Here is a 23,300-nt window from a genome sequence, read left to right on the forward strand (position 1 = left end):
AGAGAGGCATCACGTGTGTTTGGATTGCACCAGGAGTGTGGCTACGGTAAGCAAGTAAGACGCTTTAATTATCTCCCTCACCATCTCTAACCACTGAATTGGTTCAGTCAAACGGACTGGACCAGCTGGTTGGAACCAGAGGCGTAACTAGGGAAAACGGAGCCCGGGGCAAGCACTGAAATTGCACCCCCACCCCACCCCCCCAACATACATCTGACTGACACACATGTTTCGGAAAACTTTTATTTTAAATTTTTAAAAAATTACAAAAATTACCAAAAATTTCAAAATGCAATAAATAACTAAAATGCAATAAATAACCAAAAATGCAGAAATTTGCAACTCACACTCATTAAGCAAAGAAAACTGGAAAGGAATTTTAAGAGTATGGTTATATGGCTTAAGAGTATGGTTACTGCTGGGCTTTATATATATATATATATATATATATATATATATATATATATATATATATATCTCCGAACAAAGCTGTGTTGAGAGTTCATAATGCTGTTATATCAGCCAAGATGTGGAAAGTTTTCTGAAGCCTAGCTAAACAGTGTACCGCAGTATTGACAAGGGCTGTCATGTGTTTTCCCAGTAGAAAGGCACAGTCCCCGTTTGCAATCCTCTCTAATAAAACGCTTGGTGTCCGTCCGTGGACAGACACCAAGCGTGCGTTCGTGCCTGGCCTGTTCTGGGCATGCGCGAAGCGCATGCCCAGAACAGAGCAAAGCAGCCGCGAACGCCGGCACCCAGCAGCCATGTTGGGCGGCCAGAAGCGCCCGCCCCGAAGAAGCCGGGTAAGCGGCGGCGGGGGACACTGGCCGAAGCGGCGGCGGCGGCGACGCCTCAGCCAGAGGACGCGGCGCGGCGGAGCCATGGCTGAGGCCTGGCCGCGCCGCCACATATCCGGCTTCTTCGGGGCGGCCGCCGGACGAGGTGGCGGGGGAAGGTCGATGCGGCAGTGGGCCCGGGCACCTGTGGGCCCGGCGGGAGCTGCGGGCGGCGGTAGGTGGCGGGCCCGGCCGGAGCCACGGGCGGCAGTGGGTGGTGGGAGGGGGAATGGCGGCGGGGGTCCGGAGCGCACAGCTCCACTAGCGCCCGTTATCCAACAGGCTTACCAACGCTAGTATAGGAATATTATTGCTTACTGCTCTTGTTTTAAAAAGAGAAAAATATGTAATTTCAAAAGCTGAGAGAAGGAAATCCCTTCCCATGATATTCAGCACATAATCTTATTACTCAAACATCAAGCCAATTCATCTTGACTTCTAACTTTAGATTATCATTATGGGCTCTAAAACCTATTAATCTATTATGCAAGAAATTTCTTCTTTAGATACACAGCTGACTGATTGAAAATGACCACATAATTGGTTAGACATATTACTCTAGAGCACTCTTTGGAAAGAACAACAATGTTATCAAGAGAAACAGAAAAAAACAGTGTAGGAACTGCCTGGCTTTCTTGGCTCTCTGAGTCCTGATTTTATTTTGTTTCAGTGACAGTAGTCATTAGAGAACCACAACATCAAAGTTGCAGTAACAGGAGATACTGTAAGAGCTTGTTCTATAGAGTATAACAATATTATATTTGCATCTAAGGATCACCTATTATGTCCTGTGAAGCTATGCAGCTCTGGAACCAAAGCAAACTATTCTACATATGAACACATTTTATAAGAATGCAGGAAGCATACACATATACATACATACAGCAGATAATCCATTGACTAATTCATCATACAGCAATGGGCAACTGGATCAAATTACTTTGCAGGAAAGTCACAGAAGAAAATATGCTCACACATTGGGAAAGTCATGGAAATGCAAAATATAAACAATGATTAAATGCAGCATATTATGTCAACAAATGACTCAAGAAACTGCCAATTTTTCTACAAAACTAGAAGCCACTCAAGTCACAGTGGAGGAGGCTAAAAATGGTTTTTTCACAGTACTGCATCCTGATAGTAGAAACAAGTTTCACACACTAAAAGGTTAAACTTCAGACAAAAGCACTTCACTTGCTCTTCCCCGCCCTTTTTTTAAGGATTCCAATTCTCCATTTCAGGTGCATGGAACTGGTACAATGGACAAACTGTGGCACCCAAGCGACTTAACAGTATACAGTAACACAGCGTCAAAGAGAATGCAAAGTCAGAGAAGAAACAGGACTCATCCACTTACTTATGTATATGCATCATAGACCCTATCTAACGCAAATGGTTGAAAGCCTTGGCTTTGTTTATTGTTAGCTGTAAGTGGTGCACATTTGTTTGCTTAGAATCATTCTCACTCCTCATATGAATGACATCACAACTTTTTAGTGACAGAAAGATAACATAAATAACTCATGCAAGAGAAACTCTCTATTACATTAAGCACGGGACAGAGGCAGCTAAACTTTCCTCACATACAGCAGGTGGAACCCATGTAAATTAGCTGTAGAGACTTTACTTCCCCAGGAACTTCCGATTACTCCACACTGGTCAGTCACCACAACACTTCGGCTACTCAACCAACCAAGAAATAGCATTTTAGGCTTATCACACTGCTGATTTTATTGCAAACAGGGATTTATCGAGCTTGAAAAGGTGACTCTTCTTCTTGATCCCTCTAATATAACAACATTTTAAATTAGGTGTGTAGCTGATCTAAGATACAAATAGTAACAAATGCACTGCTTCCGCAGCAGCCTTGGAAGACAGCCTGCAGTTCCAAGGATGTCCCCAGGGACAAGAGAAACAGACCAATGCTGAAATCCCCTTTCCCCCCTCCCCACTTCCTTGCAAAACCCCACGCTAAGCTTCACGGCCACTTTCTCAATGCAATGCAATGCGATGCAACAGACATGCCCTCGAGTGATAGCATTCGCCCTGGAGGGGCTTCTACAAGCAACCTTACCTTCGTCCTGCATTCTCTGCAGACACAGGGTCAGATTCTTTCTCCAGCCCGGCATCCCGACACAGACAGGACCAACCTGCTGGCGAAGAGCACAAGCGGGGGTGGGTGGGTGCTTTTTTCCTTTATAAGGCTAATCGCGAGTCCATCCCCCCACCACGCCAAAAGTGCTGTGGAGATCGTGCAGCTCGCTTGCTGAGAGGGCGCGGGAGCCTTTGCAAGGCTAGGCATTGCAAGGCTTTGCCTTAGCAGCTATTCTGCCTGCCCTGGAGTAGATAGGGCTACGGGAGCTTCAGTTCCTCCTGTGTGGGGATCTCTGCAGACACAGGGTCAGATTCTTTCTCCAGCCCGACGGGGTGGAGGGAGGCAGCAGCGGCGGGGCCGAGGTGGCTGGCTGGTGGCGGCAGCGGTGGCGGGTGAAGCAGAAGTGTGGCCGAGGCCGCCGATGGGGCAGGGACAGGTTGCTCAGCGCTTGAGGAGCCGTTGCTGGGAGTTGCTGCGGCTGCTGCCCAGACATGCCAGACTCCTCGCCTGCTGCTGAAGTGAACTGAGAGGAGGTTTGTTTACACGGGCAGCCCGCCGCAGCCCTAAACTGGAAGTCCGAGATGTGGAGGGGAGGAGGAGTGGGGGAAGACACTGAGGGATGACACGAGGGACCCGGCTGAGCGCGAACCGACAAGCGGATGTGGGAGGGGGCGCAAGAGCGCGTGTGTGTGCACGTACAGTGGCTTCCGAGCTTGGGAAGCTACGCGCAACGGGGGGGCGGTTGTGAGGCGGCGCTTCCTTTTCCAGTGAGTCAGTGATGAAGTGCGTGCGTGAGGGCGGGGACGGATGGTGCTTCGTGCTTGGCCACGCTGCGCACAAGGGCGGGCAGGGAAAGGGAGGAAGTGGGCTGGCTGTGCTACTGCGCTACCTACTATGAGCGCGCCTGGGCACATGATCCTCTGCCGCGCAATGGGGGGGTTGTGGCACTCCTTGGCGCCCCCCACATGACCAAACGAGGTGGCGCCTGGGGCACGTCCCCCCCCCAGCCCCCCGTATAGTTACGCCCCTGGTTGGAACATAGGAAACTGCCATATACTGAGTCAGACCATTGGTCTATCTAGCTCAGTATTGTCTTCACAGACTGGCAGTGGCTTCTCCAAGGTTGCAGGCAGGAATCTCTCTCAGCCCTATCTTGGAGAAGCCAGGGAGTGAACTTGGAACCTTCTGCTCTTCCCAGAGCGGCTTCATCCCCTGAGGGGAATATCTTACAGTGCTCACACATCAAGTCCATTCAGATGCAACCAGGGCAGACCCTGCTTAGCTATGGGGACAAGTCATGCTTGCTACCACAAGACCAGCTCTCCTCTCCCATTCGATTGAACTGGTTCAGCAATATGCAGTTTGGTCTGAATTCAAACCAAACCACATTTTTGGGTTTTTGCACACTCCTACTTTCTTGTTCTGTCTCACTTACTTTCTCCAAGACTCAAGTCTTACCCTCTCAGAACCCTTCTGACAACTGACTTCTTTTCATCTGCCTAACTGTTCAAAACAGGGTTTTGCAAGCTGGCTGCAGGGGTCACTCAAACTCCTTTACCTCCTGCAGGTAATTGCATTGTATTACAAAAACATTTCACACAGTTCTATAGCATCTATCAGTCTGTCTAGTTCTCCTAAATGTACTCGTCGCTAATCCCATGCGTGGCAGCTCTTGCAAGAGTTTGCGAGTAGCTGCCTGGGGGACAGAAAATAGCAGCAGCGGCCAGCTGGCAGGGAGAGAAAGTGACGGCTCTGGCCAGTGAGGGAAACCGCCGCAGGCGGGCAGGGAGGGAAAGGAAAGCCAACACAGAACGGACTGGGGCTGAAGGGGGGTGGAATGACAGGGAGAACTAGGGGTGCAGATGGTCTGTGCCGGATCAGCTAGTTTATATTTAAAATACATGCAAATAACACATGTAAACAAACAATACTGAAAGTATAACGCCACATAACTGACCTGGAGGAATCCCATATTCAGGATTATAGGACTGCTAGGTAACAATTGCAACAATAAATATTCATATACTTAACATGTGGACCTGCTGCACATCTGGTCCTCCCAGTGTTCCAGCTGTAAATAATTTACTGATTCATCTGCAGTATAGATCAAGGGTGTGCTGTTTTTCTTGTGCCAGCCACATGTTTGTTTAAAATATCTGTTTGAGATTTGGCTATTGCTTAACTGTTTTGAGTTCTTCTTTTGATGAGAGTTCTATTCTGTGTCTTACCATACAGGCAACAAAAACATACGTTGTCCTAAAAAACAATTGTAGGTTCTTGGCAGCTGTTCCCTCATGAACAATATGGATGGCAAATGGATGACTGCCCCATTTGGAATACATAGGGCCGGTTCTCATGAACTGACTATGTTTGTTGTGCCACCAAATGTTGGGCAGTAGGGATTTGCAAACAGGTCCGACATCAAACGTTTTCAATGTCCAACTGATTTGGTTCGACAGTTTGGAGTCAATGCAAACCACCCCCTGTTCGGTCCAAAACCACCACCCCCAGCCATTCGGAGGGTTCACAAGTATTTTTTAATTGAGTACTTACCTCCACTGGGGGGGCTCCTGCAAGCCTGTTGGGGGGCTGTGGAGGTTCCCCCTCCCACCGCTGGCCTTCCTTTTGCCAAATATCACTCGGTTCGGGTGTTCTTCATGACCCAGGCCACGCAGAGGCCCATTGCGCAAGTGTGGTAGCCTCCAAAATGGCCACCATGCTGAGGAAAGGGCCAAAGAATGCCCAAATCAGGCAATTTTTGGCATGAAGAAGGCTGGGAGGGGGAACCTTCATGGATACCCCCTCTTGGAGAAGCCCCTTGGAAGGGGTAAGTACTAAAAAAGACTTTTTAAATTTTTTCACGAACCCCCTTGAACCAAACCCGGGGGGAGGGGGTTGATGGGGCACAAAACTGAACTGGCCCGGTCTTGTTCAGGTCTTGGTCAGACTAGAACCAGACTAGGCCAGCTGGTTTTGTGCACACCCCTATAGGGCAGTGGATAGAGGAGAATGCATGTGCATTCCCAATTTCCCAGTCTGAAAGGTGGAAAGGAACAGGTAATGATCATGCCCCTGCTAACTTGGCAAAGAGGCACCTTTTAATGTGGTGATTCTCTTTATTTAGCAGAGGGAGAGTAACCGGCCCTATCCACCCCCAGCACAGTATCTCCAGTGACTGTTTCCGGTGTCTATCTGATGTTTCTTTTTGATTGTGAGTCCTTTGGGACAGGGATCCATCTTATTTGTTATTTCTCTGTGTAGACCGCTCTGAGCCATTTTTGGAAGGCTGGTATAGAAATCAAATGAATGTGGGAGGGTTCCATTGTGATTGCTCGGCGCAGGCAACCATCATTGGCCACCCTACTTAAAATCCAAAATCACCAACATCCATTGCCCATTCTGAGTAACTATGATGAACCCCTCTCCCACGCATTAACTTCCTGATCCTTTTCACCTTGCATATTATTGGGAATTGGGAACACGGGTGCTGCCTCCTTCTTATTGGCTGAAATTCAGTGGCATAAGTAATATAGCCACTACCAGATTGTGAGAACCAGCCCTCAGAGAACATTTACCGTTGGCACAACTGGATTTTTCTCAACGTCTTGCGGAGGGTTGCCTTTCTGTCATCCTGCTAGGCAATCAAAAGTTAATCCACTGCTTGATCGTGTCTCTCCTCATGTGCTTTACTAATGTTGTGATTAGAATAACACTCTTCAACATATGCGAGGAGAGACTCAGTATCTTATTTTTTCCCCTGCCTGCCTCTAAGCCAACTAAGTGATGGGTGCCAATTGAACAGGAGCCTTGTTACAACTTGTTTTTCTTTCCCCTGCCCTGAAGACTTTGAGCTATGCCTCAAACCCTTCCACCAGCCCCAATTACTTTTCCTGACACCACAGGAAGCAGGCAAGGCCTGCTAAGCAGAGGCTCAGCTTGCATGCCTTGCTAATCTCAAGGCCTGAAGAACAGGATCTGACAGGTGCTGGGAAGCCCCCTAAATCCAAGACTTGAAATACATCAAAGGTATCCTTGGAGAATTCCACATATAGACTCTGCATCTAAAGCATTTAGAAAATGTCTTCTGAGAAGAAAGGTCCCAAAGTCTGCTGCTTGCTTTATTTTGTGGTGAGTCACACCCATGTTTCAATATGTGTGGGACAGTAACATGAGAACAAAGATTTGTGCATATTTCTCCTAGAGGGTTCTCAGGGGTGTAGTGGATGTGTGTGCAGGGACGGACTGCTGGTATGTCCTGGCTTCTCTGGCTGTTAGGGTGGGTATGGCCATGGGGGCTACCATGGAGAGGGCCTGCACTTCTGAATTTGCAACTACATACATCACTGGGAGTTCTTAAGGCCAAACTAGGTTACATTTAAAATCATGTTTAACTTGTCACTTCTGGACATGACTTGGGGCCTTCTCAGTGGCAGCTGACAGAGTGTGGAACTAATGGTGGGGTCTGGTTGGCTCCCTTGCTGGTGGCTTGGGGGCAGGTGGGTCATTCGCTTCCCACCCCCCCGGCTTTTAATTGTTGCGTGTTTTGTTAATTCTTCAATGGCTGTAACTGGTTTGTCTTCTGCTAACTGAGCAAAGAAGCACCTTTTAAAGTGGTGATCCTTTTTATTTAGCAGGAGGAGAGCAACTGGCCCTATCCAGCCCCAGCATAGCATCCCTCCAGTGGCTGCTGCTGGTGTCTTTCTTATTCTTTCTTTTTAAGACAGTGAGCCCTTTGGGGACTGGCAGCCATTTAATTAATTAATTTCTGTGTGTAAACTGCTTTGGTTAAAAAGCGGTATATAAATACTCGTCGTATTTGGGTTCTCTGGTGTGTGTGTGTGTGTGTGTGTGTGTGTGTGTGTGTGTGTGTGTGTATAGTGTTGTGATTCTTAGCTGCCTTGAGAGTCCCTTTTAAGTGGGGACTGAAAAGTAGGAAAAAATGCTCTGAATAGCTGAGTGCCTGTGAGCTACCTAATGCCATATCTACTAACTGTCCATGACAATGCCAAGTGATTTTAAAAAAACAGTAGAAATAGCGGTTCACATACTGCACAGCGTCTTGCAAGCATTTTGGCACTGTGTTCATGGAGTAGTGCAACGCTCTTGCACAAATGGCAGAATTGTGCAAATGGAGTTGCACAGTGTTGTGGCCATTTATTTCCAGTAGTGACGTTGACACAACAGCATTATTGCACAGCTCCATGAACATTGTGTCAGTCACCACAGGATGCTGCCCAGTAGGTGAGTCAGTGATTTAGATGATTGCTTCAGTACGTCTTGCTCAACTTAAAATCCCTCCAAGAATTGGTCAGTCAAGGAAAAAAGCTTGTTTTCAGTACAAGGGCTTAGAAAAGTTGCAGGGCATTAAGCGGCATTCCTTCCTATGTGAGAGGAAATGGGGCATGCATTTTTTGACATGCTAGTGTGATGCAATGGTTGGCCAAGGTGATCTGGGTTCAGATCGTCAACTTGACCATAAAGCTCATTGGATGACCTTTGGGCCAGTCACAGAGTTCAGAAGCAACACAAAACCATGGTTTTGTGTTATGCCTACCAAATGCATGCATAATCTGTAAGCAAGGTATTTGCTGTCTTTAGAACTATTCTTTTATATAAAACCTCTGCAGATCTAATTTAATGACTCAACTAAAATCCATACAGCTAATTTGCTAATATCTTTAGCTGGGTAAAATTAGACATCATAAAGTGGTTTTAAGAGGATTCCTAAATGAAATACTGTTGCTTTTTAGGCCAGGGGGTGGGGGTAGAAATATAGCCAGGGCCGTGCCTAGGAGGGTGTGGGGCCAGGGGCAACTGGTGCGCACACAGACCCCATAACCACAGTCCACCGCTGCTCCTCCTTGCCCCTCCCTCCAATAGTGTACACAGTGCTAAGGAGTTCAGTCGCCTCCCTCCTTGTTCCAGCGAAGAGAGCAGCAACTGGACTTCCTAGCACTGCATTACTGGAGGGTGGGGGTGCGGAGTGGCACCTGAGGGTGGGGGTTGGGTCTGGCCAGTGGTGCAGCTAGGTTATTCCAGAGCATGTACCTAGTGTCTTATGGGGCCCCGGATATAGAGGTTGTTTTGAAGAAGACTAGAGCAACAATGCTATTTGCAGACCTCCTGAATTATCTAGGGCAACTTCCCAAGGTAGGAGAGGGGAGAGGGAAGGAGAAAAAGATAAATGAAAGAAAGGGAGGGTGGGGATTGAAGGCGGGGGGAGAGAAGTAAGGAGGCAGCTTCTCCTTCAACCTCTTCCTACACTTATTTAAAGGTGGGGAGTGAGTGTGCCTCTTTTTCTCATTTTCCTTGCAAAAGTGAGGTGAAAAAAGAGCAATCAATCATTAAAAAAACAAAAACAAACCAGAGTTGTGGCACCTTAAAAACTTTTTCAGTTCCGGCATCAAATGCATGTGTGCTTCAGTCTAGGAAATGTAGGTCTCAAATCAATGTGCTGGCCAGTCAATGTAAGATTCCTCAAGGCTTTGGTTGTCGTTTTTTGCAGCAACCTATTTGAATGCAGCTCCTCTCTGCCCCTCTGAGCACATTTTTATGCTTCCTTCTGCAGAGGGGACACTGCAGAAGCGGCGGTGGTGTTGAGAAAATGCTGTTGGCGCTGCTTTCCCACCCCTTCTCTTTTGATGGGCCAGGGAGAAAAAGCACACATCCCTCTTCTGGCTTCCTAGTGGGATTCCATCAGGGTTAAAATCAGCAAGTGTCTTTTCCTAGAGAGACCTACACTCACGCCCCGCCCCCTTCTGCATCCAATAAATCAGCACCAGCTTTGCAAGAATCTCGTGAGTGGACTGAGGAAAGGGGAGACCCCCAGAGCCGGGATTTCATGGGGTCACCCCAAGGTTTAACTTATCTCTCTCCACTTTCTCCACAACATGCATACATTTTCTAAAAGCACATTCCCTTCTACACCACCTCTTTCCCAAACAATCAAAAAATCCAACTCAACTGGGAAACAAGCAAACTATCTTGCCTGGAGGCTAAGTGCTGCTGATTGGACTCGGGGCAGGGCAAAGGGGCCGCCGGTGGGTGTGGCAGGGAGGTGTGCCCACTGGCTGCTCAGTGTCTTTGCAAGGTGGGGAAGAAGCCTCACTCACTCGCCACTCTCATGCTGCCACTGCTGCTGTTGCTAAGGGCATCTGATGCACACCAGTGGCGAACCAGAAGCAGCTGCAGTGTGAAAAGAGGAAGGGGTGTGGTTGACAGAGGCATGTGCAGGCACACTGGGGCTGGAGTTGGACTGGGCTTGTGAGGTCTGCTGGGAATGGTGCCTCTGGGCCCAGCCATGGGGCTAAAAATGGGCCTGAATATAGCCCTCCTTGGCTGATAAGGAAGGAGTTAATATTAGACAGGAATGCTCAGAAAGTATGAGAACTGGATGTTTTTTCTCATGTTACTTTTGGAAAAGAGATGGCCGCATTCTCAGGAGGCATATCTCATTTTTCTGGTAGAGATATGCCTCCTGAGAATGCGGCCATCTCTTTTCAAAATGTAACAGCAACGCTGTTATCTTGGGGAGCGAACAAAATTAAAGTAAGAATCCAGAAACTATTCCAGATCTCTGCTCTTGTTGAGTCAATAAATACATGGGTAGGTTAAATATCTGTGTAGGAGGAACTACCAGGAATGTAAGGGAAAAGGTCCTCCATAACATATATGGAAGAATTCAACATTACTCTTAAAATTCTGCACAATGTCAAAACATTGGGTAGCTCACTAGGCCTTCTCCCTGTTCTCTGATCCTGGGTTTAGGGTTGCTAGATGAGATCTTATTTGGATGTAGGGCTTACAACTAAGGGAAAGTATCTGCCAGTCTGTGAAGACAATACTGAGCTAGATAGACCAATGGTCTGACTCAGTATATGGCAGTTTCCTATGTTCCTATCTTCTGCTTTGTTTTAAAAGCCAGTTTAATCCTAGGCCTTGCTAGTCAAAATCTGACTTGCATCTCATTTCTCCAAAATGGCTGAAAGATCACAATCCACTCTTTTCACAGTGCTCAGTATTTGTCAGATACATCTCTTTTAACGTTCCTGTTACAGTTGCTATTAGTTTCACTTTACAGCCTATCTATCTTCCATGGAACTCCAACGTGGCATGCACAGGGTTCCCAGATGGTTTCTTATCCATGCATCTCCAAATTTGCCTGGCTTCAGCAAGATTGCATTGTGACGTGCTTTCAGAGCATGGGCTAGAACCAAGTTATGGGCTTACCAAGTTCTGAAAATCCACTGTCTCTTTCAGAAGTAGCGTAGGAGGTAGCACTAAGCTGGCCATGTGTGATCTGCCTCTTTTGATTTGCAGAGTTAAGCCTTTAGCTTAGATTCAGATTCACACATCCTTAACTTGGGTCTGTCTCAATATAATCCCATCCAGGGCACTAGTAGTCAGTGAAGTGAATTAACAGATGCAGGGGATGGGGGAGCAAAGACATGATGCTTCTGTTTTGATGTAGGGTAGAAAAAATTAAAGATAGTTATTGTCATTCTGCACAGGCAGATATGTATTCACAACAACATGAAAACCTGCTCAAAATATCTGTCCTGAAATTCACTATGAGAACAGTGATCTTGATAAAGCAGCAGGAAGCGTAGTTGCATAACATGTATCTACAATCTGTTACACGCCATCTGGTGAGATTAATTGGTCAAAACACTTCAGTGAAATTCCAGATAAAGAAAGTTCTTGCCAGCAGCTGGCAAAAAAGAAATTCATGCAGCAGGGAGTATGTATGTGCCTGCATGAATCTCACAATACTGCCAATTAGTTAATACTGGTGAAAGCATTTTTGGGAGGTGTCTATGGTTGTGTTTCAGCCTCTGTGGTGTGGTGTGCTGCCCCATCACATGCCCTGTTTCCCCTGTCTGTCCTCCCAGCTCTATGCAGCTGACCACATGATCTAAGAAGTTGGCTATTCCTGGCTTCTGCCTAGATTGTTATGTTATCTGGGTAATCTTGCAGTTCACAAGTTAATGAATTTTATCATATGGCTCAGGAGGCTTCTGTTTCTTCTTAGTAAAGTGGCCATTGTCTCTGCTTCTAATCTTATCTACTTACTGAGCCAGTTTATGATGTGGGAAGCTGAAATTTGGCTGCTTCCAATAAGGAATATTTTATCTTCCAAAAATCTTGGTGTGATACAGACTTGAGTTGGGACAGATGAGAACATTTCAAATCTCTGCTCATCTATGAAATTTACTGGGTGGCACTGGGCAAGTTACTGTCTCAGCCTGACTTAGGGCTGGGCCCAAATACTGGCTGACATACAGACTAACACATTGGCAGAAGAGTGTGTTTAGTCTACTTGCCTTAACATAAGAAAGCTTATGAGATCACCCAGCTTTGTGTCTGTGTCCCCATCAACTTTGCAATGCCTGGACCAATTTGAACCAAATATAGTACAGTTGTAGGGACAACTCAATGGCTTAGTTTCTGATTATGTAATCCACCCCAATTCAAGATGGCGGACACATGAATGATTGAGGCACAAGTGGGCTAACTTGTGAACTGCCTAACTAATTTGAGCCAAATTGGATACAGTTATAGTGACACATATGAAGACCTCAGTGGCGTAGTTTGTGATTATGTTGTCCACCCCAGTTCAAGACGGCAATTAAGATAGTGAAAGGAAAGTAGGCAGATTAGTTCTTACAAGAACTTCTTGTTTCCATCAAGCAAGTGGGGGAATGGTTTTTGTTGATGTTCTCCTTAGCTCTGCAGCTGTCTGTGCCTGCTGAAAATATACCAGTTGGAGGACCCTTGGGGATATGTTTCCAGTAGGCACAAGCAGCTGCTCATGAAAAGGGGGGAAATGAGCAAAAAATCTCTCCCCTCACTGGACACATAACGGAAAACATTCTGCCACCAACACATCATTTGTCGGGTTGTCTGCCACTGTTTTCAGCATCTTGGAATACACACACACAGCAAATGATTACTTTGTACCAACATGTATGCTATTTAATAGTGGGGGAATCCCTTGGTAACTATTAATTAATCTTCATTGTGTTCCCTTCTGCAGCCTGCTAACTTTCCCTACAAGGAAGATATCATGTCAGTGAATTCTACCTGCCTACTTGTGATTATTCTCCTTTTTATAAGTATCACTTTGGCTTTCAAGGTAAGTGTGCAGCAGAAAGATCAGCCTTGCACGTTCATGTTCAGAAGCTTGTGGGAATGTGTTAACTCTTCTCCTGCATAGGTGTCTCGGTATTCGTGAAGTCAGGATGCCTGAAAAAGGCAGAAGTCACAACAGTTAAAAAGCTTACAAGGGTTTACCACCCAAACTGCACAGTGACTTCCTTTTTGCCAAGAGCAGCAACCAAGAAGATCTTGTGAGAAAATTTTGAATCTGCATCTGCCAACTCTGAGGCTCTTGAGGGTGTGCTGAACATCAAAATGCTGGAGTAGGCACCAGATAGCAGAAGTACAAAATGCAGCAGATCTTATAAAGAGTTCAAATGAAGTCCCTGCTTAGCCAGGATCCATCTCTTGGGCTAATTCCACCACCTAAGCAATAAACCTGCACAGGATCTTGAAGCCTCATTTGTGTGCATCTCTTCCTTTCTTCTTTGTCCAAAATGCACACCAGTTGACTGGTATAGTGTTAAATCATAACTGTCCATAACATACACCCGTGTTTCATTTGTCCTGCTGCCATCTGTGGTTAAGCAGGTTTTGCAGGTTTCTGGAGCACTATAAAAACTGTAAAACCTACTTAACCAAAGACAATAATAGGATGAAGGGCCAGCTCTAGCTCTGCAAGTGCCCCTGGCATGTAAATACCATGAGCCCCTATGGGAGAATAGCTTGTATGTTGGGGCATGCATGGGTGGCATTGCCACCTCACATCCTCTCCTCCAGTAAATGAAAAGGTTGGGAAACTGGAGCTTCTGCTGCCATAGATTTCCCATTGTACAATGGGAGTGAGGAGGCACGCAGAGGCACTAGCTATTAGCTAGTAGAGCCCCTGGTGGCGCAGTGGTAAAACTGCCACCCTGTAACCAGAAGGTTACAAGTTCGATCCTGACCAGGGGCTCAAGGTTGACTCAGCCTTCCATCCTTCCGAGGTCGGTAAAATGAGTACCCAGAAATGTTGGGGGCAATATGGTAAATCATTGTAAACTGCTTAGAGAGCTTCGGCTATAGAGCGGTATATAAATGTAAGTGCTATTGCTATTGCTATTAGGGATGTGTGAACCAGATCTCTCTCAAGCTGATTCGCACTTGAGCCAGCTGGGCTCGAAGGCTCTCCCCCTTTACAAGTATGGCTGTCGAACCTTCGAGCCATCTCGATGACCAGACCGGGCCTATTCGAGCCCGAACTGAGCCACTCAGGGATTGCTCGAATTTGGTCTGGATTCAGACCGAGCTGGCCGGTACAAGCTATTCTGGCCTCAGCACATGTTAGGCTGTATGTCTATCCAGGTGGTGAAACCTGCATGCAGTCTCAGATTCAGATAAACCAGATTTATTGAAAATCCAGTTTAGCAAGCAACTTGTAAGTGCAGAGGGTTGAATACAGAGCAGTAAGGTCCTTCTGAAATCCACTGGTTTTGATATTAAAATCCCTTATTCTAAGGATAAAATCCCTTATTCTACGGAAATGGTACAAGCTGCCATTTTGTGATTGGCTCCGCCTCCCCGAGCCACTATTTTGTGCTGGTACCTCCCTACCAAGGCTGGCAGGGGGGCGGTGGGTAGCTCCCAGAAGCCTTACATTTGCCTCCCCTGACCTAGAGGAAAAATCAGAACGCTTCCAAATACACAGGTTAAGGGGACACTATATCAACTAACATAATGCCCAGTTAGAACAGAGGAGTAGCTCTTCTTTCTCCCACAGCAAAGGTGCTCCTTCCAGAAGTTCTGGAGTCATTGCAGACCTTTGGGAAGAAGCACACTTGCCAGTGGGGGGAGCAGCAACAGCATGAGCACCAAGATAGCTACTGCAGGCTTCAGGGGTCAGCCAGGTAGTAGTAGGCCTTCTGAACATGGGTCCTTGGATCAGTACCCAAACTGGTCTCGTGATGTGAGCCCTAAACACTGCCATCGATGTCTCTTGGATCAGTTCTGGGGGGGACGGGACCACCCGTTTCTACTACTACTACTATTTATATGCTGTTTTTCAACAAAAGTTCTCAAAGCGGTTTTCATGGAAAAAACTGTTTTGTCTTCAACCTGAATTTGGCCCTCCTGCAGATGTTGGGCTACAACTCCCATCATCCCTGATTATTAGCCACTGTGGCTAGGCGTTGTAGTCCAAAAACAGCCAAAGGGCTCAAGTTATGCAGCCTGGCTTAAACAGAGTGTAGATGAAGCAAACCCTAATCCAAAGTACTTCATTAGGCATGAGAGTTTTTGTCCATGTGTGTGAGGTAGCACTGCTATGGAGGTTGCTTTTGAAGCTTCCCCAAGATTGTGGCTGCCTAGTGACATGAGTGGCGGCTAGTGGTTAGATTTTTTTTTTAATGGTTGCTGCCACCATCACCACTAGCTTCCGCCCACCTCCCTCTTCAGCTGCTCACCTCCCTCCCCATTGCTGCAGACACGTATTGGATGGTGATATCATTAGCCCATGTGTTGGCTCTTTGGAGATGAGCGGGTGTCTGTAGAGGCAGGCAGCCCTTGGCCCTGGTCCAGTTGAGCAGCCATTGTTCACTGCACATGGTTGCCCGATAGCAGATCCGTCTCAGCTTCCTGCAATGGGTTCGAGCTGGAGGCACAACAGGCGGTCTTGAGAGAAAGGAATACCTGCTTTCCCCTGGAGGCATGATTGGTGCTCCTTGTTTCACACCAGAAGTCAGCCTGGAACTTGAGAAGCTGCTCTTGCTGAGCTTGTCCATTCCTTGATGGACATCGCAGCAGTGTTTTTATCGCCCTTTTGATTCTGTAGAATGAGATTATGATTCGCAAGCAGGCTAAGCTTGTGTACTTGGGTTTTCTGTCCCTGTTGTTGTTGTTACATTTATATCCCGCTCTTCCTCCAAGGAGCCTAGAGCGGTATACTACATACTTAGGTTTCTCTTTCACAACAACCCTGTGAAGTAGGTTAGGCTGAGAGAGAAGTGACTGGCCCAGAGTCACCCAGCAAGTCTCATGGCTGAATGGGGATTTGAACTCAGGTCTCCCCGGTCCTAGTCCAGCACTCTAACCACTACACCACGCAAGCCATTTTAAATAAAAGTTCCGTCTTGACTGGTTTTGCTGTTCAGACTGAAAGTAGGTCAAGATTATCTCATTTATTGGACTAACCGTTTGTGTTTTGAGATGGAAAATGCTTTATTGGGCAGAAATGGACTAAACTAAGCCAAGGCTGTGTGTTTTTTGTATTGGGGAGAATGGCCCTTAGCCTGCAGGTCCATTATTCTATATGCTGCATCTGTTGTGCACCTGACTTGGTAAGTGAGGAAAGCATATTCAATACAGAAGTCCAATCGGCACTAGGGTGTTAGTGTGAACTCTGTGTGAAGCGTCTGGTTGTTCAACAACAACAAAACATCTGCTTTGCAGATTTTTGGAATAGACTAAATTCACTATAAACCACAATCAAATGTGCTGTCAGTCATCAGTTGGCAGGTTGCTGGAAGCAGTGCTCAGCCTAGCGGGGTGTGGGGCTAGGGGTGAATCAGCATGTGTGGGGCAAATAAAAAGCACAACATATGCTTCACAGTTCTCAGACCTTCTGGGTTGCAAATCAACTTGAGCATAGTGCATTCATAAACAAACAAACAAATTATATATTGTTCCAGATGTTTTTGTAATTTTCTGCCATGAAACAAGCCACTCATAGGACTTTTTGGATGTTTTTTTTTTTTTTACCAACAATTTGTCCAATTCACTTCAATTTAAATATACACATTCCTCCCACCCTGCCCTACATCTCTGCTCAATACCAAAGCCCTATGGCAAGTAGGGGTGCGTACGGAACCGCCACACTGCGGTCCGGCACTGGGGTGGGGGTAGCTTTAAGAGTGGCGGGAGGGTTTACTTACCCCTCCCACCACTTTCCCGCTCTGGCGCTGTAATCTTAAGAGTAATTGGGGCGGCAGGATACCTCCCTGCCACCCCTTCCCCGCTGCTGCTCTGAAAACCTCCCACGTCTCTGACATGCGTGCGCACAGAGCACTCCTGGGAGGTTTTCAGAGCAGCAGCAGGGAAGGGGTGGCAGGGAGGTATCCTGCCGCTCCAATTACTCTTAAGATTACGGCGCCAGAGCGGGAAAGTGGCGGGAGGGGTAAGTAAACCCTCCTGCCGCTCTTAAAGCTACCCCCCACCCCCGAACCGAACCACCAAGGTCCGGACCGGTCCAGGCCCATCCCTAATGGCAAGCCAATCCCTAAATATTCAAGGGTGGGGGGAGATAACCACAAAAAAGGAAATCACATTATTCCTCCATTACTAAGGCTGGGCTGGGCTGAGCTGGGCAGAGGGTCTGCAGAGAGCTTTGGTGCTGTACACTCTGCCTGCCTGCCTGTCTGCCTGCCTGCTTTCCTGAGCTTCAGGCTGGCCTGCATGGAGGCCTTTCTGGAAGCCCCGCGGAACAGCTGAGAGGCGGAGCTGTAGCAGCTTGCCTGGGAGCCTTTCAAGCTGCACACAGACACAAAAGATCGGCTCCAGTTGGGCTGCGGGGAAAGAGAAGTGGTTGGGACTGGGGCAGAGAGGAGGGCAGGCTGAGCGGGGCCTGTGCCAGCATGGTGCATTTGCCTCGGTCGCCCCGCCTTAAGGATGGCCCTGGCAGCGCTAATAGATTTTCCATTTAAATCTATGCTTTTGATATCCCTGAGCTTATTCCTTACCACTCCCATTCAACTTCAAAACAATATCCATCACCAGACATGCTAGTTCTTCCATACTTTGCAAACTGGTCCTTCCCTGCACTTGACCCTGGGCCAATTTAGTCCCCCTCTTGTGCACTGGAATGGATAATCTGGAATGGGAATCACACTTCAGTCTGTAAGTGTGGGACCAAAGGCATGCAAGATGGGGACCCTAGGATGCATGAAATTCCATAACTAGAATATGCAAGAGTCTCGGCCAGCAAAATAGCGGCAACAGCACTAAATAAACCTATAAATCAAAATATTATTTGCAGGGAGTTCTTCTTATTGTTCAACTTCAAAAAAATTCTGCTTCCTCTGTTAAACTAGCAGTCTTGGGTCTCTCTTTATTTTTTGAGGAATATTATTATTTTTCTATAGTGCCCTTCCAACAATGGCTCAGGGTGATTTACATAGAGAAATAACACAGAGAATATGAAATAATTGTTTCTGTTGTTCTTTCTAAATTGTCTTTTGATGTATTTGAAGGTTTTTCAGATTCTTCCCCGCCTATTACAATGTGGTGGTCTTAAAAATAAACATTTGCCATTCTTCAAACTGTACTTTGACAACTTAAATTCTGCACTTATAATTGCTTATGAAGCTGACTTATACTGAGTTCACCCATTGATCCATCTAGCTTAGTACTGTTTGCATCATTTGATAACAGACACAACTCAAGGGCTGAGCTATGGGCCCCATCACTGATTGGTTACCCTTCTCATCTTTGTGCTCTTCTTAAATTTTTAATAGGCCCTCAAAATTGGCATGTTCAGTACAACTTCACAGTACTGAAAAAAGTCGTGATATTATTTTGCGTCTTGGTTATAATGCTTCTGCTAGTGCAACCTGAAACTAGATTAGATTTCTGTGAAACCGTACTGCATTGCTGACTCATACAGTTTGTGGGGAAGTCTGATCCCTAGCTCATTTTCTTGGCTGGGCTACTTCTAAGCTGTTTGCCCCCTACTTCATACTTCTGGATTTTAATTCCTCCCATTCCCACCCAATTTTCTGCCTGCAGCAGCAATTTCTGCAAAGTCAGCAAACTGAAATTTTCTGTTGAATTGGTAAAAGTTCTCAGTCATTAAGTTTTCCTGTTGCAGTGGGAAAAGGGGAAGGGGTTTGCATGGGTCTGGTGTTTGCAGGGAAGCAGTAAGAAGCAGTGGTCCTCTTTCATGTATGCCTGAGTTGCTTTTATTAAAGATAGACTTTAATTGTATCACTGTTTATGAGCCAACTGATGGAGCATTGCTCTGTGGTAAGAGCCCTTTAAAGCCTTGTAAAACCAAACCACTGGATCCTATTAATCTTTGGCAGCCAGCACGGCTCGATTTTGTGGTTTCCTGTACATGGAAAGCTTTTCGGTTTGGCCATCTTTGCTTTCTTCTGCTGTATTCTTTAAAATACATTCACCAGATCATGTTTGCTTAAACCAGATGAAATGACTTTTTTGCACTTGCACTCAAGACACAGAAGCAATTGAGGCAATATATATGGCTTTTACCTTTTTATGCTTATGCGTGTAACTTTATAATGGAAGACACTAGTAAAATGGAAGACATAGTAAAATGGAAGACACTAGTAAAATGGAAATAAATTTGTAGTTAAATTCTGCAGCCTTTTACTGCAGTCTGGACCTTTCCCTCTCTTTAAAGAGATACCGTGTGAGTTAAGTTCAGAATGGAATGCATAGACAAATGAAGATATTTTGTTTAAATAAAGGCCAAGGACTTGGTTGTGTTGAAGCTTGACATTCTCTTAACATTTAAGGCCCTTTCACACTCTACACGGATCCCAATTCTCTGCCAACTGGGCAAGGAGACACTTATTCAGAAGTGGAGCATCTGCACATCAATGCATGTTTATTTCCTGGTTCCTAAACATACTGCTAAGGAACAAATAGAAATGGTTTGGACTTGCCTGTCAGCCTCTGTTCTTGAACTGAATTTTCTTCTCCTTATAATATCCCTAATTCCTCCAATTTTCGGCCTGTTGACCCACCTAGGAGGCTCCTATTACCTACCTCTAGTCCTGAGCCATTACCTTAAGTCAATCCTTCAATACAGAAGAAGCATATCTGCATCCAGGGATCTCTCTCTCTCTCTCTCTCTCTCTCTCTCTCTCTCTCTCTCTCATGCAATATGAGAGAGGGAACTTGAGAAATTAACTTTCTGTTCAAACGAGTGAAGACTTAGAATCCTGTGTTGAAATTTTATTCCTGTATTTAAGTGGGAAGGAATATAGACTGTTAAATAGGTCAGTGGCTCAACCTAATGGTATTTCAGCAGAAAAACATAAAAGGTTTTTAAGGACAGATTTGCAGGAAAGTTGCTGGGCAAAATGAATTTCCATTACAGAGGCTTGGTGCTGTTTGTGTGTGTGAGTGTCTTTCCAAGGCACTTGGCTACCAAGCAATTTCTAGCTGCTCTTATTCCCAAACAAGCGTGAGTGAGCACTGTGGTTGTCTGTTGTGGGCGGACGAGTGACCTCTTTAATTAGCCTCCAGGAGCCTGGCCCCAAGGGAAACTACTCCCGCTTTCAGTAACGTGATAGCCAGGTTCAGCCACAAGGGCTGGCTCATTCTTGTGTCTCCACGAATGAGGGATTAAATGTGTGGGGTTTTAAAAGAACAATAACAAGCATAAGTTGGCTAAACTTGAAATAACAGTGGAAAACTCACTCTAATACATTTAGATCAAGAACAGCTTTTAAACATAAGCTGTTGTTAATACCTCCCTATTTAATATGAATATTCTGGAGGTAATCATACCCCCTGGAAAGACACCTGTTAAGAGAGCCGCTGCCAGTCAGTGTAGACAATACTGAGCTAGATTGATCAGTGGTCTGACTCTGTATAAGGGAGCTTTGCACATTACATGGGGCGGGGGCGGAATCGGGCGATAGCTCAGTGGAAGTGTGTCTGCTTTGCATGCAGAAGGCCCCAGGTTCAATCCCTGGCATCTCCAGGTAGGGCTGGGAGAGATTCTTGCCCGACACCTTGAGGAGCAGCCACTGCCAGTCAGTGTAGCCAGTACTGAGCTAGATGGACCAATCGTCTGACTCTGATTAAAGCAGCTTACTCCATAAAGGCTCATGTGATATGCCACATCCAGCTACTGGAAGCATGGGGCACATGCACTCCTTCCATCTTTCTCCAAACCCTGAGTACACTGGTGGCAAATGCTCAGAGTCTCTGTGGCTCTTAAGAATTGTGTTATCACTGTAGGACTAGAGATATGAAGGCCTGGAAAATTGGGGGAGATGACCCAATCCCCCCCCCCATATATTTTTCTTTAAAAAGTGGAGGGGGGAGAGATTATGAAATATCTGGAGTGTTGAATACCATGTTTAAGAGAAGGTGCTCAGATATAGTCATATGAGAAGTTATGTTTTGGCCTTTTTATGCTCCCAGAGTTCTTGTTTGCTTCAGATTCCTCCATCTTCTGCAGCATGTGGTTTACATACAAGACAACACCCCCTAATCCAAGAGTGGGGCCTGTCAAAGAATAAGGAATGCTGTATTCCTTGGAGATCAGCAGCTCATAGTCAATATGGGTTGTTTTTTTAAATAAAAAATTAAAATTTAATTAGTACGTTTGTACTTATTGTCTGAGTAAACTATATTTCTAAATGTAATATATACCTATTATTTCCTCTGGGAGAAGCAACCTACAGCACAGAGGTGATCCTCAAGAGCCTTTGAGGCTTTGCACACTTGCAAGGAGCATCCCTGCAGTTTGGAGCAAAATGGAAGGAGTTTGCACGCCCCACTCTTCCATCAAGAGGATGCTGTGCAGTATGGGCCCAACTTTCTACAACCCCAGTTATAACATACCGCTGAACTTCCATGGGGTCCCATGAACGGTCAATTCCCTGTGCATTTTCTGATTTAGCAGAATTTTAAGTGTGTGAAATACCTCTTTGTAAGATCCATCTAGTCCAGCTCTTACTTATGAAAGCTTATGTCACAGAATCTCTTAATTCTTTAAGGTAGTCTTGCAAATGTAACTAACCCACACGTACCTGTCTTAGAATTTGTATGCACACCTTCAAATGGAACTTACTGCAGGTTTTGGTCCTAAATTTAAGCCTGCATTTAATGGACATATGTATTGATGATTTGAAAACTGATTTATTCCACCCTAATCTTCAGGTGTGCTGCATGCTTTAAACAAAGTAAATATTATATTTAAATATTTGCTTTTTAAAAAATGGATTTTTTGAAAAAGCTACAAAACTGCTTGGAGAGGAGTTTGTGATATTGCAAGAAGCAACCTGTCACTGTTGTGCACAGGTGACTTCTGCAATCCCTGAACCTCATAAAGGACAACCATTTGTATGCCTGTAGACAGCATGGTGAATGCATGTTCATAGTTGCTAAAGATGCTGGTCTACACACTCATAAACATCATTGTCCTGAAACCAAACTCTTCCACTTGACACAACCTTCTGGCTGGTTTCCTGGAAGCAGTTTTTACTTGCTACAAGCTACTAGGCAGGTAGCTATTTACAAGCTTGATTTAAAGTGCTACAATGCTTTGTGTTCTGCTACAAGTACTCCTCCTTGTAGCAACAAGTTCTGCTATATTGCTACTCCTTTCCTGAAAGGATAGAAAAATGTATAAGAAAACTTAATATAGCTTAACGAGTCTCTCTCTCTTCCCCCATCCCAGGCTTATCTGATCAGCTGTGTATGGAATTGTTATCGATACATTAATAACAGAAACAACTCTGATGTGCTGGTCTACATTACTACTAATGACACAGCGGTAAGCATGTTGAAATTGCATGGGGTTTCTGGGTCTGGAGTGCAGGCTTGGTTCAGACAGAAGCAGGCCTCCTTTTTGAGTGTCCCCGTAGGTGCTGCAGCATGGAAGAAGCAGAAGTGTCTGGCCTGGCATCTGTCAAATGTGGCTGTGCTACTTCCCAGAGGTGACTCATCTGAGCCTGGCAGATTAAACAGGGACCTGATCCAGCAAACTGTTACTAAGATGACAGCCATCAGCCATACCAGCCTAAGCATTGCTTTCTTCACACTGTCTCAGAGGCTCTCACTACCTTGAATGGCTTTAAGGCCAGAGGGTTCTCAAACAGGTCCCCAGATGTTGTTGGTCTAGAACCACCAACATCTGCTACAATGGCCAAAGTGGCTGGGGATGATGGAAGTAGTAGCTCAGCCTCCTCAGAGAATCCAAGTTTGAGAACCCCTGCTTTGAAGGGATGGAGCCGTAGCTCAGTGGTAGAACATCTGCTTTGCATTCAGATGGACCCAGGTTCAATTTTTGGTATCTCCAAAGAGGGTTGGGAAAGACTACTGCCTGAAACCTTGGGGAGCTGCTGCCAGTCAGTGTAAGAGCATCTACACGCTTGCATACAGAATGTTCCAAGTCCCCACTCCCCACCCTGGCAGCATCTCCAAGGTAGGGTTGAGAGACTCTCCTGCCTGCAACCTTGGAGAAGCCGCTGCCAGTCTGTGTAGATGATACTAAGATGGACCAATGGTCTGACTTTGTATATGGCAGCTTCCTGTTTTCC

At 45.9% G+C, this 23,300-nt stretch overlaps 1 protein-coding gene across 2 annotated transcripts in view; it reads left to right on the forward strand.

The window, feature by feature from the left end:
- Positions 1–23,300, forward strand: part of LAPTM4B (lysosomal protein transmembrane 4 beta) — a 103,293-nt gene that overhangs the window by 66,225 nt on the left and 13,768 nt on the right. For both annotated transcript variants that reach the window (XM_053247869.1, XM_053247868.1), the window contains 2 exons: positions 12,968–13,066; positions 22,439–22,534. In XM_053247869.1, coding sequence (XP_053103844.1) covers positions 12,968–13,066; positions 22,439–22,534 — 195 coding nt within the window. The remainder of the gene's footprint in view (positions 1–12,967; positions 13,067–22,438; positions 22,535–23,300) is intronic.

Source organism: Hemicordylus capensis, chromosome 4, assembly GCF_027244095.1.
Source record: "Hemicordylus capensis ecotype Gifberg chromosome 4, rHemCap1.1.pri, whole genome shotgun sequence".
Classification (NCBI taxonomy): Eukaryota; Metazoa; Chordata; class Lepidosauria; order Squamata; family Cordylidae; genus Hemicordylus; species Hemicordylus capensis.